The sequence below is a fragment of the Salmo salar genome, chromosome 28 (assembly GCF_965601325.2).
Source record: "Salmo salar chromosome 28, fSalSal1, whole genome shotgun sequence".
Lineage (NCBI taxonomy): Eukaryota > Metazoa > Chordata > Actinopteri > Salmoniformes > Salmonidae > Salmo > Salmo salar.
The window spans coordinates 23,940,167-23,957,312 of record NC_138318.1 but is presented as its reverse complement, the minus strand read 5'-3'; the positions used below and the strand labels follow the sequence as shown (position 1 = coordinate 23,957,312).

Below are 17,146 nucleotides of genomic sequence, written 5' to 3'. Positions count from 1 at the left end.
ACAAGCATTTCACTGCACCTGCAAATCTGTGTACGCGACAAATAAAGTTTAATTTGACAGGCCTAAACAGATGCCTATCTCTATGTCCTTAACAGAGCTCTCTCTCCCACCCTCCTGCATCTTGACATAGCACACTGAGCCTAATCACACATAATTGGGTGGGAGGGGCAGGGGGCCGTCCCAGGCTTTGTGTGCAAAGGGCAAGTGGTCAAGTTAATGGGGCCCTTGTGTTGAGCAGGGAGCTCTCCCAGTCTCTCCCTCTGCTCCTCTCTCTCTCGTTCCCTCTCTCAATCTCTCTGGCAGAGCGTGGGGAGGAGAGAACAGGCCTGTTTAAAATATGAAAAGAGAGATCGAGGGGGGCTCGCTTGCCCCTCCCCTGTATTCCCCCTACCCCTGCCGCCCAGCACCGGCCTGACCAGCACAGCCCTCAGGATTAGCTGTTCTATACTGCCCTCCCTCTCTCCCTCCCCTCTCTCTATTATTTTTGTGGAGGAGTAGTCTGGAGAAGGGCTGTGGCCTGCACTGAAAACAGCACTCTGTCTGGGAGCGGCTTAGAGAGCAGGGACCAATGTCTGAGAAAACCAAGAAGGATGACGACGATCTGCAGAGAATGTTATTGTACGAGTTGAGTATCATTTCAACTGATCCAAGCATCTGAAAGGAGGGAATTATACAGGCCCATAATAGGAGATCAAGGTGAAATGTGTTGAAATCAAACCACATTTTATAAAATAATACAACTTTGACATGTTCTAACCATATTTTGTATTTATTAGGATCCCCATGAACTCTTCCTGGGGTCCAAAAATGGTTAAATCTTTTATATCACAACAACTATGACATAATGTTATTTTCGGAGGGTATTATTATTAAAACAGAACCGAACATTAGTTATAAAAGTAGCCACAGAGAACTGTAATGTATAGCAAGATGTTTTTAATGGACAGTATTAAAACCACCTGAGACTCTAATAAAACAATCAATCAATCCATGTCTAATACAATTGTGGTTAGAGTACGAATGGTGGTGGATGTAAAGAGCACAGCGTAAGAGCAAACTTTAGACCAGAGCCAGCTGAAGACCATAACGCTGAGTGGTGGGTATAAATAATACTTGATGTTTGCGTTTTATGGACAAACGTCAAATATAGCAGTGAGTTTGTGGAATCGTGTTGTTCATGTTAATCTCACAGTAACACAGTTTCAGCTGGAGACAGTGTAGAAGGTCTTGGCTTATAGAGCTGAGCGCATTGAGCAAGTGACCAGGTGTGAGTTTCTTCAAAGCTGAGCAGCATTAAGATCTCCGAAAATCCATTGGAGGCAGTGGACTAAAGATCTGGGTCCTACGAAGCTTTTGGGAAACTCAACCCCAGAGAGGTATCGGCTGAGAAGCACTTTTCACAGTGAACCACATATCGCCATTCAACTCTGTGGAACCCTGCCATTGAACCTTTGGTTTAAGACACTTCTGCAGAGCATAGATGACAAATCAGAAGAACATTTTCAGTTTGATGTGCGTTCAGAAACACTTGTTCGGATGGGTATTGGGCATGGATCGAAGTGACCTGAACCCTGTTGATTAATAAATGAAAAGTTCATCATATACTTTTAGTGAAAGATACTGTCCAGTATGCCCATATACATAAACGTTGTTGGCATACTACTTGGTTAGCGCATCAGAACATTATCTAGTGATTCTATATGTATGTTTCAGCCCTCTCAGTGTTGACAGTTCATTGAGGCTGCGAGGGAAACCTGAAATCTCCACCATTTGGTTTTGCACATCGCACATTGTTGTATTGCACAGTAACAAGGTCGCAGGTGATCAGAGACCGATTCAGCCACACACAACATGTCGTCATCACAACACACACACACTCTTCAAAGCGTTGCCACAAAACTTCCAAAAGTCAAGAAAAAACTATTCTGTAATGTTATGTAATAGTAATACTGAACTCACCACAGTGTGAGTGGAGTTAATACAAGAAATATATACTGGAAACAAATCAAACAATTCATCCCCAAGCTTGTATCTCATCAACCGCGACCCCTATGTGAGCCAGGGACACAGTGGCATAAGTACTGGTGTGCAGGACTGCCAGGAAGCTAGACGGGCTAACCCTAACCCTGGGAGTCTGATTGGCAAGAGGCTGGGCAGCGAGGGGAGGATGGTGAGCCGGGTCTCAGAGGAGATGGGTGGGGCTGGCTCCTTGGGTCAGGGTGATGAGGAGAGGATAGTGGATGTTGTCATCATATGCCTCCTTCCCTTCAATCTGCATCTGAAACACACACAGGAAAGTGGTGTAATCATTAGTCCAAACTGTCGCAAACAGTTGCGTTTGGCAAGGAAAACTAGAGTTTCTATTGGAAAGAATTCTGGTAGGTCTCGTCCCTGCCCGTTTTGTTCCGTTTGGTTCCTAGTGAATACACCACAGTAGTTTCAGGTTAGGATGAGGTCAGAGAGGGTGGAAGACGTTTGCTGCTTCAGATGATATTAACTGGCCCAGATACTACCAGCTGACTTCTCTTAAACAGTGGACCAGTCTACAGTGACTCTCTCCCAGGTACTTATCTCACACTTCTCTCAGTTACAAAGGGACTGAGTGCAACATGTACAGTATGCCCCCTAGCATACTGCCTCTCCATGCCCACAATGAGCTACACAATAAGCTACAGTCTCTCTATGGGCTAAGTCCCGGTGGTGACCAGTGCCCACCTCGGCTGACTTGGCGCTGAGGGTCTAGGAGCCGGGCTCTTTCCCAGCCAATCAGATCGCTGATTGGTGTCTGCACCACGCCAGGACTTAGGAAAGTGAGTTTTGTACAAAATGTGAAATCCGTTTATATAAATCAACTCCCTCACAAACAGAAACCCCAGTCGACAGATTCAGAGAATAAGAGAAAATGAAAAAAAGAAGTGGCCTCTGATATTGACTAATTTATGACATCTTTGTTACTTTTACTACTTCTATATAATACATGTCTCATTAAAGGAAGTAGTGGTGTTCGTGATAGCGCCAAGGCCCAACACTGTATATCACAGACACAGATGCATCGCTGACAGTGACAGTACTCCTCCTCCAGATCTCCCAGCCTTCCTCTCACCTGGGACCCAGTGGTACCAACCAACACTCCCTCCCTGCCTGGCTCCCTCCCTCCTCCTAAAACATCCAGCTACTTTCAGTAGACATATCCCCTCTCTCCCTCCCTGCCTGGCTCCCTCCCTCCTCCTAAAACAACCAGCTACTTTCAGTAGACATATCCCCTCTCTCCCTCCCTGCCTGGCTCCCTCCCTCCTCCTAAAACATCCAGCTACTTTCAGTAGACATATCCCCTCTCTCCCTCCCTGCCTGGCTCCCTCCCTCCTCCTAAAACATCCAGCTACTTTCAGTAGACATATCCCCTCTCTCCCTCCCTGCCTGGCTCCCTCCCTCCTCCTAAAACATCCAGCTACTTTCAGTAGACATATCCCCTCTCTCCCTCCCTGCCTGGCTCCCTCCCTCCTCCTAAAACATCCAGCTACTTTCAGTAGACATATCCCCTCTCTCCCTCCCTGCCTGGCTCCCTCCCTCCTCCTAAAACAACCAGCTACTTTCAGTAGACATATCCCCTCTCTCCCTCCCTGCCTGGCTCCCTCCCTCCTCCTAAAACATCCAGCTACTTTCAGTAGACATATCCCCTCTCTCCCTCCCTGCCTGGCTCCCTCCCTCCTCCTAAAACAACCAGCTACTTTCAGTAGACATATCCCCTCTCTCCCTGGCTCCCTCCCTCCTCCTAAAACATCCAGCTACTTTCAGTAGACATATCCCCTCTCTCCCTCCCTGCCTGGCTCCCTCCCTCCTCCTAAAACAACCAGCTACTTTCAGTAGACATATCCCCTCTCTCCCTCTCAGTCTCCCTCTCAGTCTCCCTCTCAGTCTCCCTCTCAGTCTCCCTCTCAGTCTCCCTCTCCCTCTCAGTCTCCCTCTCCGTCTCCCTCTCCGTCTCCGTCTCCCTCTCCGTCTCCCTCTCCGTCTCCCTCTCCCTCTCAGTCTCCCTCTCAGTCTCCCTCTCCCTCTCAGTCTCCCTCTCCGTCTCCGTCTCCCTCTCCGTCTCCCTCTCCGTCTCCCTCTCAGTCTCAGTCTCCCTCTCCTGGCTTTTGAGAGGACAGATAAGACCACCCCCCCCCCCGTGTCCTTGATGTGTGTTATCTCTCTGCACACCCCTCCACGTAACCGGCCGGTGGTTGAACCCGTGACCCGCCTGTATGCAGGGAAGGCCAGCCTCCCAACACTAAGCCCGACTGCAAAGGACGGACGGCCGCATTCACATTCAAATCTGGCCTGGGAGGGGGATGGTGGGGTTGGGGGTTGGGGTGGAGGAAAAACCCTGGCGAGCTCGCAGAGGTGAAAAGTTTAACAAGCAAAGCTGTTCCTCCTGATCACAGACTGCTAATCAGCTTCATGGGTGGCTGGATAAATCGGGACTTACGTTTTAATCGCGCCGCTGCCAAGATGCAAGTCATTTATTTCATTGCCACTTTCGCCCTGCTTTTTTCTCCCTCCGTCCTATCCCTCCCTCATTCCTCCCTTAGCTTTTTGCAGAGACAGAGAGAGAGAGAGAGAGAGAGAGAGAGAGAGAGAGAGAGACAGAGAGAGAAATGGGGAGGAGAAGGCGCTCCTGGGAGAGAGGAGGATGAACCGGACATCTGGGGTCTCTCGTGGGATTGGGTAACGGAGAGCGAGGGATGGGGTGGATAGAGAGAGAAGAGAAGGAGACGTGTGGGTGGGGTGGGGTTGTTCGCTTATAGGCAGCTGGGAGAGAGGGAGAGAGAGGAAAAGAGGGATATGGACACAGAGGGGTTAATGCGTGGGGGGCAAAATTTAAATTCATGACTCTCTTCACAACCATTTGAGTAACAAGATTAAGACGGTGGGCAGAAAATAGATCACATTATCAGGCTCCTTACAGTCCTCCAGCTGGTCGCGCTCTATTCCAGAACAGTGGGGATAAGAGGATAACATGCAGCCCTGCTAAAAAGAAGCCGTCTCCCTGCTTCACACTGGTGAGACCGGCTCATCCTGGTGGGTGTGTGGGTGTGTGGGTGTGCATGCACAAGGGGGGCTTGCAGATTTGAGGGTCTTTGGGGTCTTAGAGAACGGTTCTTAAAGAATTTTAACAGCTACACTCATACGCACACATTTCCCACCGCTAACACCCATATCTTACGTCCACAACATTCACCTCCGTAAAACTCTGCCACACAGCTCAGTGCATTTCCTATAAGCTCAGGTCTGAGAGTGGTGTGTTTGGCAGAGTTTCAGACTGCATATATTTTTGTCTCGGTATTAGTGTATAGTGATTTGAGGGACCATCCCATTTCTTATTGCATCATATTAGACCATCTGATCAGACTTGACATCGTAGCAGATTGGAAGCAAGTGTTTGGGTAAAATCAAAAATCCGATCAAATGTTACTTGTCACATGCGCCGAATACGATGCAGAGTTAAACAATTATAATAAAATAACTAACACAATAAAATACACTATAATGGAGCTTTATAGAGAGAGTACCAGTACCAGATCAATGTGGAGCTATATACAGGGAGTACCAGATCAATGTGGAGCTATATACAGGGAGTACCAGTACCAGATCAGTGTGGAGCTATATACAGGGAGTACCAGATCAATGTGGAGCTATATACAGGGAGTACCAGTACCAGATCAATGTGGAGCTATATACAGGGAGTACCAGTACCAGATCAATGTGGAGCTATATACAGGGAGTACCAGTACCAGATCAATGTGGAGCTATATACAGGGAATACCAGTACCAGATCAATGTGGAGCTATATACAGGGAGTACCAGTACCAGATCAATGTGGAGCTATATACAGGGAGTACCAGTACCAGGTCAATGTGGAGCTATATACAGGGAGTACCAGTACCAGATCAATGTGGAGCTATATACAGGGAGTACCAGATCAATGTGGAGCTATATACAGGAGTACCAGTACCAGATCAATGTGGAGCTATATACAGGAAGTACCAGTACCAGATCAATGTGGAGCTATATACAGGGAGTACCAGTACCAGATCAATGTGGAGCTATATACAGGGAGTACCAGTAGGGGCCAGGAGTCAGAGTGTGGAGCTATATACAGGGAGTACCAGTACCAGATCAATGTGGAGCTATAGGGTACAGGAGTGGAGTACGGGCAGTACCAGATCAATGTGGAGTGGGGCGTAGTATGGGAGCAGGAGTACCAGTACCAGATCAATGTGGAGCTATATACAGGGAGTACCAGTAGGGGCCAGGAGTCAGAGTGTGGAGGGCGTAGTATGGGAGCAGGGAGTACCAGTACCAGGGGAGTCAGGGAGTGTGGTGGGAGCTATATACAGGGAGTACCAGTACCAGATCAATGTGGAGCTATATACAGGGAGTACCAGATCAATGTGGAGCTATATACAGGAGTACCAGTACCAGATCAATGTGGAGCTATATACAGGGAGTACCAGTACCAGATCAATGTGGAGCTATATACAGGAGTACCAGTACCAGATCAATGTGGAGCTATATACAGAGAGTACCAGTACCAGATCAATGTGGAGCTATATACAGGAGTACCAGTACCAGATCAATGTGGAGCTATATACAGGGAGTACCAGATCAATGTGGAGCTATATACAGAGAGTACCAGTACCAGATCAATGTGGAGCTATATACAGGAGTACCAGTACCAGATCAATGTGGAGCTATATACAGAGAGTACCAGTACCAGATCAATGTGGAGCTATATACAGGAGTACCAGTACCAGATCAATGTGGAGCTATATACAGACAGCCAGTACCAGATCAATGTGGAGCTATATACAGGGAGTACCAGTACCAGATCAATGTGGAGCTATATACAGGACTACCAGATCAATGTGGAGCTATATACAGGAGTACCAGTACCAGATCAATGTGGAGCTATATACAGGGAGTACCAGTACCAGATCAATGTGGAGCTATATACAGGGAGTACCAGATCAATGTGGAGCTATATACAGGAGTACCAGTACCAGATCAATGTGGAGCTATATACAGGGAGTACCAGATCAATGTGGAGCTATATACAGGAGTACCAGTACCAGATCAATGTGGAGCTATATACAGAGAGTACCAGTACCAGATCAATGTGGAGCTATATACAGAGAGTACCAGTACCAGATCAATGTGGAGCTATATACAGAGAGTACCAGTACCAGATCAATGTGGAGCTATATACAGGAGTACCAGTACCAGATCAATGTGGAGCTATATACAGGGAGTACCAGTACCAGATCAATGTGGAGCTATATACAGGGAGTACCAGTACCAGATCAATGTGGAGCTATATACAGAGAGTACCAGTACCAGATCAATGTGGAGCTATATACAGGAGTACCAGTACCAGATCAATGTGGAGCTATATACAGGAAGTACCAGTACCAGATCAATGTGGAGCTATAAACAGGGAGTACCAGTACCAGATCAATGTGGAGCTATATACAGACAGCCAGTACCAGATCAATGTGGAGCTATATACAGGGAGTACCAGTACCAGATCAATGTGGAGCTATATACAGGACTACCAGATCAATGTGGAGCTATATACAGGAGTACCAGTACCAGATCAATGTGGAGCTATATACAGGGAGTACCAGTACCAGATCAATGTGGAGCTATATACAGGGAGTACCAGTACCAGATCAATGTGGAGCTATATACAGGAGTACCAGTACCAGATCAATGTGGAGCTATATACAGGAGTACCAGTACCAGATCAATGTGGAGCTATATACAGGGAGTACCAGATCAATGTGGAGCTATATACAGGAGTACCAGTACCAGATCAATGTGGAGCTATATACAGGGAGTACCAGATCAATGTGGAGCTATATACAGGAGTACCAGAACCAGATCAATGTGGAGCTATATACAGGAAGTACCAGTACCAGATCAATGTGGAGCTATATACAGGAGTACCAGTACCAGATCAATGTGGAGCTATATACAGGAAGTACCAGTACCAGATCAATGTGGAGCTATATACAGGGAGTACCAGTACCAGGTCAATGTGGAGCTATATACAGGGAGTACCAGTACCAGATCAATGTGGAGCTATATACAGGGAGTACCAGATCAATGTGGAGCTATATACAGGAGTACCAGTACCAGATCAATGTGGAGCTATATACAGGGAGTACCAGTACCAGATCAATGTGGAGCTATATACAGGAGTACCAGTACCAGATCAATGTGGAGCTATATACAGGGAGTACCAGTACCAGATCAATGTGGAGCTATATACAGACAGCCAGTACCAGATCAATGTGGAGCTATATACAGGGAGTACCAGTACCAGATCAATGTGGAGCTATATACAGGGAGTACCAGTACCAGATCAATGTGGAGCTATATACAGGGAGTACCAGATCAATGTGGAGCTATATACAGGGAGTACCAGTACCAGATCAATGTGGAGCTATATACAGGGAGTACCAGTACCAGATCAATGTGGAGCTATATACAGGGAGTACCAGTACCAGATCGGGGCCGGGCCGCCGCAATGTGGAGCTATATACAGGAGTACCAGTACCAGATCAATGTGGAGCTATATACAGGGAGTACCAGTACCAGATCAATGTGGAGCTATATACAGGGAGTACCAGTACCAGATCAATGTGGAGCTATATACAGGAAGTACCAGTACCAGATCAATGTGGAGCTATATACAGGGAGTACCAGTACCAGGTCAATGTGGAGCTATATACAGGGAGTACCAGTACCAGATCAATGTGGAGCTATATACAGGGAGTACCAGATCAATGTGGAGCTATATACAGGAGTACCAGTACCAGATCAATGTGGAGCTATATACAGGAAGTACCAGTACCAGATCAATGTGGAGCTATATACAGGGAGTACCAGTACCAGATCAATGTGGAGCTATATACAGGGAGTACCAGTACCAGATCAATGTGGAGCTATATACAGGGAGTACCAGTACCAGATCAATGTGGAGATATATACAGGGAGTACGAGTACCAGATCAATGTGGAGCTATATACAGGGAGTACCAGTACCAGATCAATGTGGAGCTATATACAGGAAGTACCAGTACCAGATCAATGTGGAGCTATATACAGGAGTACCAGTACCAGATCAATGTGGATCTATATACAGGAGTACCAGTACCAGATCAATGTGGAGCTATATACAGGAAGTACCAGTACCAGATCAATGTGGAGCTATATACAGGGAGTACGAGTACCAGATCAATGTGGAGCTATATACAGGGAGTACCAGTACCAGATCAATGTGGAGCTATATACAGGAAGTACCAGTACCAGATCAATGTGGAGCTATATACAGACAGCCAGTACCAGATCAATGTGGAGCTATATACAGGGAGTACCAGTACCAGATCAATGTGGAGCTATATACAGGGAGTACCAGTACCAGATCAATGTGGAGCTATATACAGGAGTACCAGTACCAGATCAATGTGGAGCTATATACAGGGAGTACCAGTACCAGATCAATGTGGAGCTATATACAGGGAGTACCAGTACCAGATCAATGTGGAGCTATATACAGGGAGTACCAGTACCAGATCAATGTGCAGCTATATACAGAGAGTACCAGTACCAGATCAATGTGGAGCTATATACAGGGAGTACCAGTACCAGATCAATGTGGAGCTATATACAGGGAGTACCAGTACCAGATCAATGTGGAGCTATATACAGGGAGTACCAGTACCAGATCAATGTGGAGCTACATACAGGGAGTACCAGTACCAGATCAATGTGGAGCTATATACAGGGAGTACCAGTACCAGATCAATGTGGAGCTACATACAGGGAGTACCAGTACCAGATCAATGTGGAGCTACATACAGGGAGTACCAGAACCAGATCAATGTGGAGCTATATACAGGGAGTACCAGTACCAGATCAATGTGGAGCTATATACAGGAAGTACCAGAACCAGATCAATGTGGAGCTATATACAGGGAGTACCAGAACCAGATCAATGTGGAGCTATATACAGGGAGTACCAGTACCAGATCAATGTGGAGCTATATACAGGGAGTACCAGTACCAGATCAATGTGGAGCTATATACAGGGAGTACCAGAACCAGAACAATGTGGAGCTATATACAGGGAGTACCAGTACCAGATCAATGTGGAGCTATATACAGGAGTACCAGTACCAGATCAATGTGGAGCTATATACAGGAGTACCAGTACCAGATCAATGTGGAGCTATATACAGGGAGTACCAGTACCAGATCAATGTGGAGCTATATACAGGGAGTACCAGATCAATGTGGAGCTATATACAGGGAGTACCAGTACCAGATCAATGTGGAGCTATATACAGGAAGTACCAGTACCAGATCAATGTGGAGCTATATACAGGGAATACCAGTACCAGATCAATGTGGAGCTATATACAGGGAGTACCAGTACCAGATCAATGTGGAGCTATATACAGGGAGTACCAGTACCAGATCAATGTGGCGCTATATACAGGGAGTACCAGTACCAGATCAATGTGGAGCTATATACAGGGAGTACCAGTACCAGATCAATGTGCAGGGGTATGAGGTTTTTGAGGTAGATATGTACATAAAGGCAGGGTAAAGTGACTAGGCATCAGGATAGATAATAATAAGGTATTTGAGGTAGATGTATACATGAAGGCAGGGTAAAGTGACTAGGCATCAGGATAGATAATAATAAGGTATTTGAGGTAGATATGTACATGAAGGCAGGGTAAAGTGACTAGACATCAGGATAGATAATAATAAGGTATTTTAGATATGTAGATGAAGGCAGGGTGAAGTGACTAGACATCAGGATAGATAATAATAAGGTATTTTAGATATGTACATGAAGGCAGGGTAAAGTGACTAGGTATCAGGATAGATAATAATAAGGTATTTTAGATATGTACATAAAGGCAGGGTAAAGTGACTAGGCATCAGGATAGATAATAATAAGGTATTTGAGGTAGATATGTACATGAAGGCAGGGTAAAGTGACTAGGCATCAGGATAGATAATAATAAGGTATTTGAGGTAGATATGTACATGAAGGCAGTGTAAAGTGACTAGACATCAGGATAGATAATAATAAGGTATTTGAGGTAGATATATACATGAAGGCAGGGTAAAGTGACTAGACATCAGGATAGATAATAATAAGGTATTTGAGGTAGATATGTACATGAAGGCAGGGTAAAGTGACTAGGCATCAGGATAGATAATAATAAGGTATTTGAGGTAGATATGTACATGAAGGCAGGGTAAAGTGACTAGACATCAGGATAGATAATAATAAGGTATTTGAGGTAGATATGTACATGAAGGCAGGGTAAAGTGACTAGACATCAGGATAGATAATAATAAGGTATTTGAGGTAGATATGTACATGAAGGCAGGGTAAAGTGACTAGGCATCAGGATAGATAATAATAAGGTATTTGAGGTAGATATGTACATGAAGGCAGGGTAAAGTGACTAGGCATCAGGATAGATAATAATAAGGTATTTGAGGTAGATATATACATAAAGGCAGGGTAAAGTGACTAGGTATCAGGATAGATAATAATAAGGTATTTTAGATATGTACATGAAGGCAGGGTAAAGTGACTAGACATCAGGATAGATGATAATAAGGTATTTGAGGTAGGTATGAACATGAAGGCAGGGTAAAGTGACTAGATATCAGGATAGATAATAATAAGGTATTTGAGGTAGATATGTACATGAAGGCAGGGTAAAGTGACTAGGCATCAGGATAGATAATAATAAGGTATTTGAGGTAGATATGTACATGAAGGCAGGGTAAAGTGACTAGGCATCAGGATAGATAATAATAATGAGGTATTTGAGGTAGATATGTACATGAAGGCAGGGTAAAGTGACAAGGCATCAGGATAGATAATAATAAGGTATTTGAGGTAGATATATACATAAAGGCAGGGTAAAGTGACTTGGCATCAGGATAGATAATAATAAGGTATTTGAGGTAGATATGTACATGAAGGCAGGGTAAAGTGACTAGGTATCAGGATAGATAATAATAAGGTATTTTAGATATGTACATGAAGGCAGGGTAAAGTGACTAGGCATCAGGATAGATAATAATAAGGTATTTTAGATATGTAGATGAAGGCAGGGTAAAGTGACTAGACATCAGGATAGATAATAATAAGGTATTTGAGGTAGATATGTAGATGAAGGCAGGGTAAAGTGACTAGGCATCAGGATAGATAATAATAAGGTATTTGAGGTAGATATGTACATGAAGGCAGGGTAAAGTGACTAGACATCAGGATAGATAATAATAAGGTATTTGAGGTAGATGTATACATGAAGGCAGGGTAAAGTGACTAGGCATCAGGATAGATAATAATAAGGTATTTGAGGTAGATATGTACATGAAGGCAGGTTAAAGTGACTAGACATCAGGATAGATAATAAGGTATTTGAGGTAGATATGTACATGAAGGCAGGGTAAAGTGACTAGGTATCAGGATAGATAATAATAAGGTATTTTAGATATGTAGATGAAGGCAGGGTAAAGTGACTAGACATCAGGATAGATAATAATAAGGTATTTGAGGTAGATATGTACATGAAGGCAGGGTAAAGTGACTAGACTTCAGGATAGATAATAATAAGGTATTTGAGGTAGATATGTAGATGAAGGCAGGGTAAAGTGACTAGGCATCAGGATAGATAATAATAAGGTATTTTAGATATGTAGATGAAGGCAGGGTAAAGTGACTAGACATCAGGATAGATAATAATAAGGTATTTTAGATATGTACATGAAGGCAGGGTAAAGTGACTAGACATCAGGATAGATAATAATAAGGTATTTGAGGTAGATATGTAGATGAAGGCAGGGTAAAGTGACTAGGTATCAGGATAGATAATAATAAGGTATTTTAGATATGTAGATGAAGGCAGGGTAAAGTGACTAGGCATCAGGATAGATAATAATAAGGTATTTTAGATATGTAGATGAAGGCAGGGTAAAGTGACTAGGCATCAGGATAGATAATAATAAGGTATTTTAGATATGTACATGAAGGCAGGGTAAAGTGACTAGACATCAGGATAGATAATAATAAGGTATTTTAGATATGTACATGAAGGCAGGGTAAAGTGACTAGACATCAGGATAGATAATAATAAGGTATTTTAGATATGTACATGAAGGCAGGGTAAAGTGACTAGACATCAGGATAGATAATAATAAGGTATTTTAGATATGTACATGAAGGCAGGGTAAAGTGACTAGACATCAGGATAGATAATAATAAGGTATTTTAGATATGTACATGAAGGCAGGGTAAAGTGACTAGGTATCAGGATAGATAATAATAAGGTATTTTAGATATGTACATGAAGGCAGGGTAAAGTGACTAGGCATCAGGATAGATAATAATAAGGTATTTTAGATATGTAGATGAAGGCAGGGTAAAGTGACTAGGCATCAGGATAGATAATAATAAGGTATTTTAGATATGTAGATGAAGGCAGGGTAAAGTGACTAGACATCAGGATAGATAATAATAAGGTATTTGAGGTAGATATGTACATAAAGGCAGGGTAAAGTGACTAGACATCAGGATAGATAATAATAAGGTATTTTAGATATGTACATGAAGGCAGGGTAAAGTGACTAGACATCAGGATAGATAATAATAAGGTATTTTAGATATGTAGATGAAGGCAGGGTAAAGTGACTAGGTATCAGGATAGATAATAATAAGGTATTTTAGATATGTACATGAAGGCAGGGTAAAGTGACTAGTCATCAGGATAGATAATAATAAGGTATTTTAGATATGTAGATGAAGGCAGGGTAAAGTGACTAGGTATCAGGATAGATAATAATAAGGTATTTTAGATATGTACATGAAGGCAGGGTAAAGTGACTAGACATCAGGATAGATAATAATAAGGTATTTTAGATATGTACATGAAGGCAGGGTAAAGTGACTAGACATCAGGATAGATAATAATAAGGTATTTTAGATATGTAGATGAAGGCAGGGTAAAGTGACTAGACATCAGGATAGATAATAATAAGGTATTTTAGATATGTACATGAAGGCAGGGTAAAGTGACTAGGCATCAGGATAGATAATAATAAGGTATTTTAGATATGTAGATGAAGGCAGGGTAAAGTGACTAGACATCAGGATAGATAATAATAAGGTATTTTAGATATGTAGATGAAGGCAGGGTAAAGTGACTAGGTATCAGGATAGATAATAATAAGGTATTTTAGATATGTAGATGAAGGCAGGGTAAAGTGACTAGACATCAGGATAGATAATAATAAGGTATTTTAGATATGTAGATGAAGGCAGGGTAAAGTGACTAGGCATCAGGATAGATAATAATAAGGTATTTTAGATATGTACATGAAGGCAGGGTAAAGTGACTAGGTATCAGGATAGATAATAATAAGGTATTTTAGATATGTACATGAAGGCAGGGTAAAGTGACTAGACATCAGGATAGATAATAATAAGGTATTTGAGGTAGATATATACATAAAGGCAGGGTAAAGTGACTAGGCATCAGGATAGATAATAATAAGGTATTTGAGGTAGATATGTACATGAAGGCAGGGTAAAGTGACTAGACATCAGGATAGATAATAATAAGGTATTTTAGATATGTAGATGAAGGCAGGGTAAAGTGACTAGACATCAGGATAGATAATAATAAGGTATTTTAGATATGTAGATGAAGGCAGGGTAAAGTGACTAGGCATCAGGATAGATAATAATAAGGTATTTTAGATATGTAGATGAAGGCAGGGTAAAGTGACTAGGCATCAGGATAGATAATAATAAGGTATTTTAGATATGTAGATGAAGGCAGGGTAAAGTGACTAGGTATCAGGATAGATAATAATAAGGTATTTTAGATATGTACATGAAGGCAGGGTAAAGTGACTAGACATCAGGATAGATAATAATAAGGTATTTTAGATATGTAGATGAAGGCAGGGTAAAGTGACTAGACATCAGGATAGATAATAATAAGGTATTTGAGGTAGATATGTAGATGAAGGCAGGGTAAATTGACTAGGCATCAGGATAGATAATAATAAGGTATTTTAGATATGTAGATGAAGGCAGGGTAAAGTGACTAGGCATCAGGATAGATAATAATAAGGTATTTGAGGTAGATATGTAGATGAAGGCAGGGTAAAGTGACTAGGCATCAGGATAGATAATAATAAGGTATTTGAGGTAGATATGTACATAAAGGCAGGGTAAAGTGACTAGGTATCAGGATAGATAATAATAAGGTATTTTAGATATGTAGATGAAGGCAGGGTAAAGTGACTAGGCATCAGGATAGATAATAATAAGGTATTTTAGATATGTAGATGAAGGCAGGGTAAAGTGACTAGGCATCAGGATAGATAATAATAAGGTATTTTAGATATGTACATGAAGGCAGGGTAAAGTGACTAGACATCAGGATAGATAATAATAAGGTATTTTAGATATGTACATGAAGGCAGGGTAAAGTGACTAGACATCAGGATAGATAATAATAAGGTATTTTAGATATGTACATGAAGGCAGGGTAAAGTGACTAGGCATCAGGATAGATAATAATAAGGTATTTGAGGTAGATATGTACATAAAGGCAGGGTAAAGTGACTAGACATCAGGATAGATAATAATAAGGTATTTTAGATATGTAGATGAAGGCAGGGTAAAGTGACTAGACATCAGGATAGATAATAATAAGGTATTTTAGATATGTAGATGAAGGCAGGGTAAAGTGACTAGGTATCAGGATAGATAATAATAAGGTATTTTAGATATGTACATGAAGGCAGGGTAAAGTGACTAGACATCAGGATAGATAATAATAAGGTATTTTAGATATGTAGATGAAGGCAGGGTAAAGTGACTAGACATCAGGATAGATAATAATAAGGTATTTTAGATATGTACATGAAGGCAGGGTAAAGTGACTAGGCATCAGGATAGATAATAATAAGGTATTTTAGATATGTAGATGAAGGCAGGGTAAAGTGACTAGACATCAGGATAGATAATAATAAGGTATTTTAGATATGTAGATGAAGGCAGGGTAAAGTGACTAGGTATCAGGATAGATAATAATAAGGTATTTTAGATATGTAGATGAAGGCAGGGTAAAGTGACTAGACATCAGGATAGATAATAATAAGGTATTTTAGATATGTAGATGAAGGCAGGGTAAAGTGACTAGGTATCAGGATAGAAAATAATAAGGTATTTTAGATATGTACATGAAGGCAGGGTAAAGTGACTAGACATCAGGATAGATAATAATAAGGTATTTGAGGTAGGTATGTACATGAAGGCAGGGTAAAGTGACTAGGCATCAGGATAGATAATAATAAGGTATTTGAGGTAGATATATACATAAAGGCAGGGTAAAGTGACTAGGCATCAGGATAGATAATAATAAGGTATTTGAGGTAGATATATACATAAAGGCAGGGTAAAGTGACTAGGCATCAGGATAGATAATAATAAGGTATTTGAGGTAGATATGTACATGAAGGCAGGGTAAAGTGACTAGACATCAGGATAGATAATAATAAGGTATTTTAGATATGTAGATGAAGGCAGGGTAAAGTGACTAGACATCAGGATAGATAATAATAAGGTATTTTAGATATGTACATGAAGGCAGGGTAAAGTGACTAGACATCAGGATAGATAATAATAAGGTATTTAAGGTAGATATGTACATGAAGGCAGGGTAAAGTGACTAGACATCAGGATAGATAATAATAAGGTATTTTAGATATGTACATGAAGGCAGGGTAAAGTGACTAGACATCAGGATAGATAATAATAAGGTATTTGAGGTAGATATATACATAAAGGCAGGGTAAAGTGACTAGGCATCAGGATAGATAATAATAAGGTATTTGAGGTAGATATGTACATGAAGGCAGGGTAAAGTGACTAGGTATCAGGATAGATAATAATAAGGTATTTTAGATATGTACATGAAGGCAGGGTAAAGTGACTAGACATCAGGATAGATAATAATAAGGTATTTGAGGTAGATATATACATAAAGGCA

At 41.9% G+C, this 17,146-nt stretch overlaps 1 protein-coding gene across 1 annotated transcript in view; it reads right to left on the bottom strand.

Annotated features, from left to right (window-relative positions):
- Positions 1-916: 916 nt before the first annotated feature.
- Positions 917-17,146, bottom strand: part of camkmt (calmodulin-lysine N-methyltransferase) — a 243,920-nt gene continuing 227,690 nt past the window's right edge. Inside the window, exon 11 of the mRNA XM_014179982.3 lies at positions 917-2,278. Coding sequence (XP_014035457.1) covers positions 2,183-2,278 — 96 coding nt within the window. The 3' untranslated portion in view covers positions 917-2,182. The remainder of the gene's footprint in view (positions 2,279-17,146) is intronic.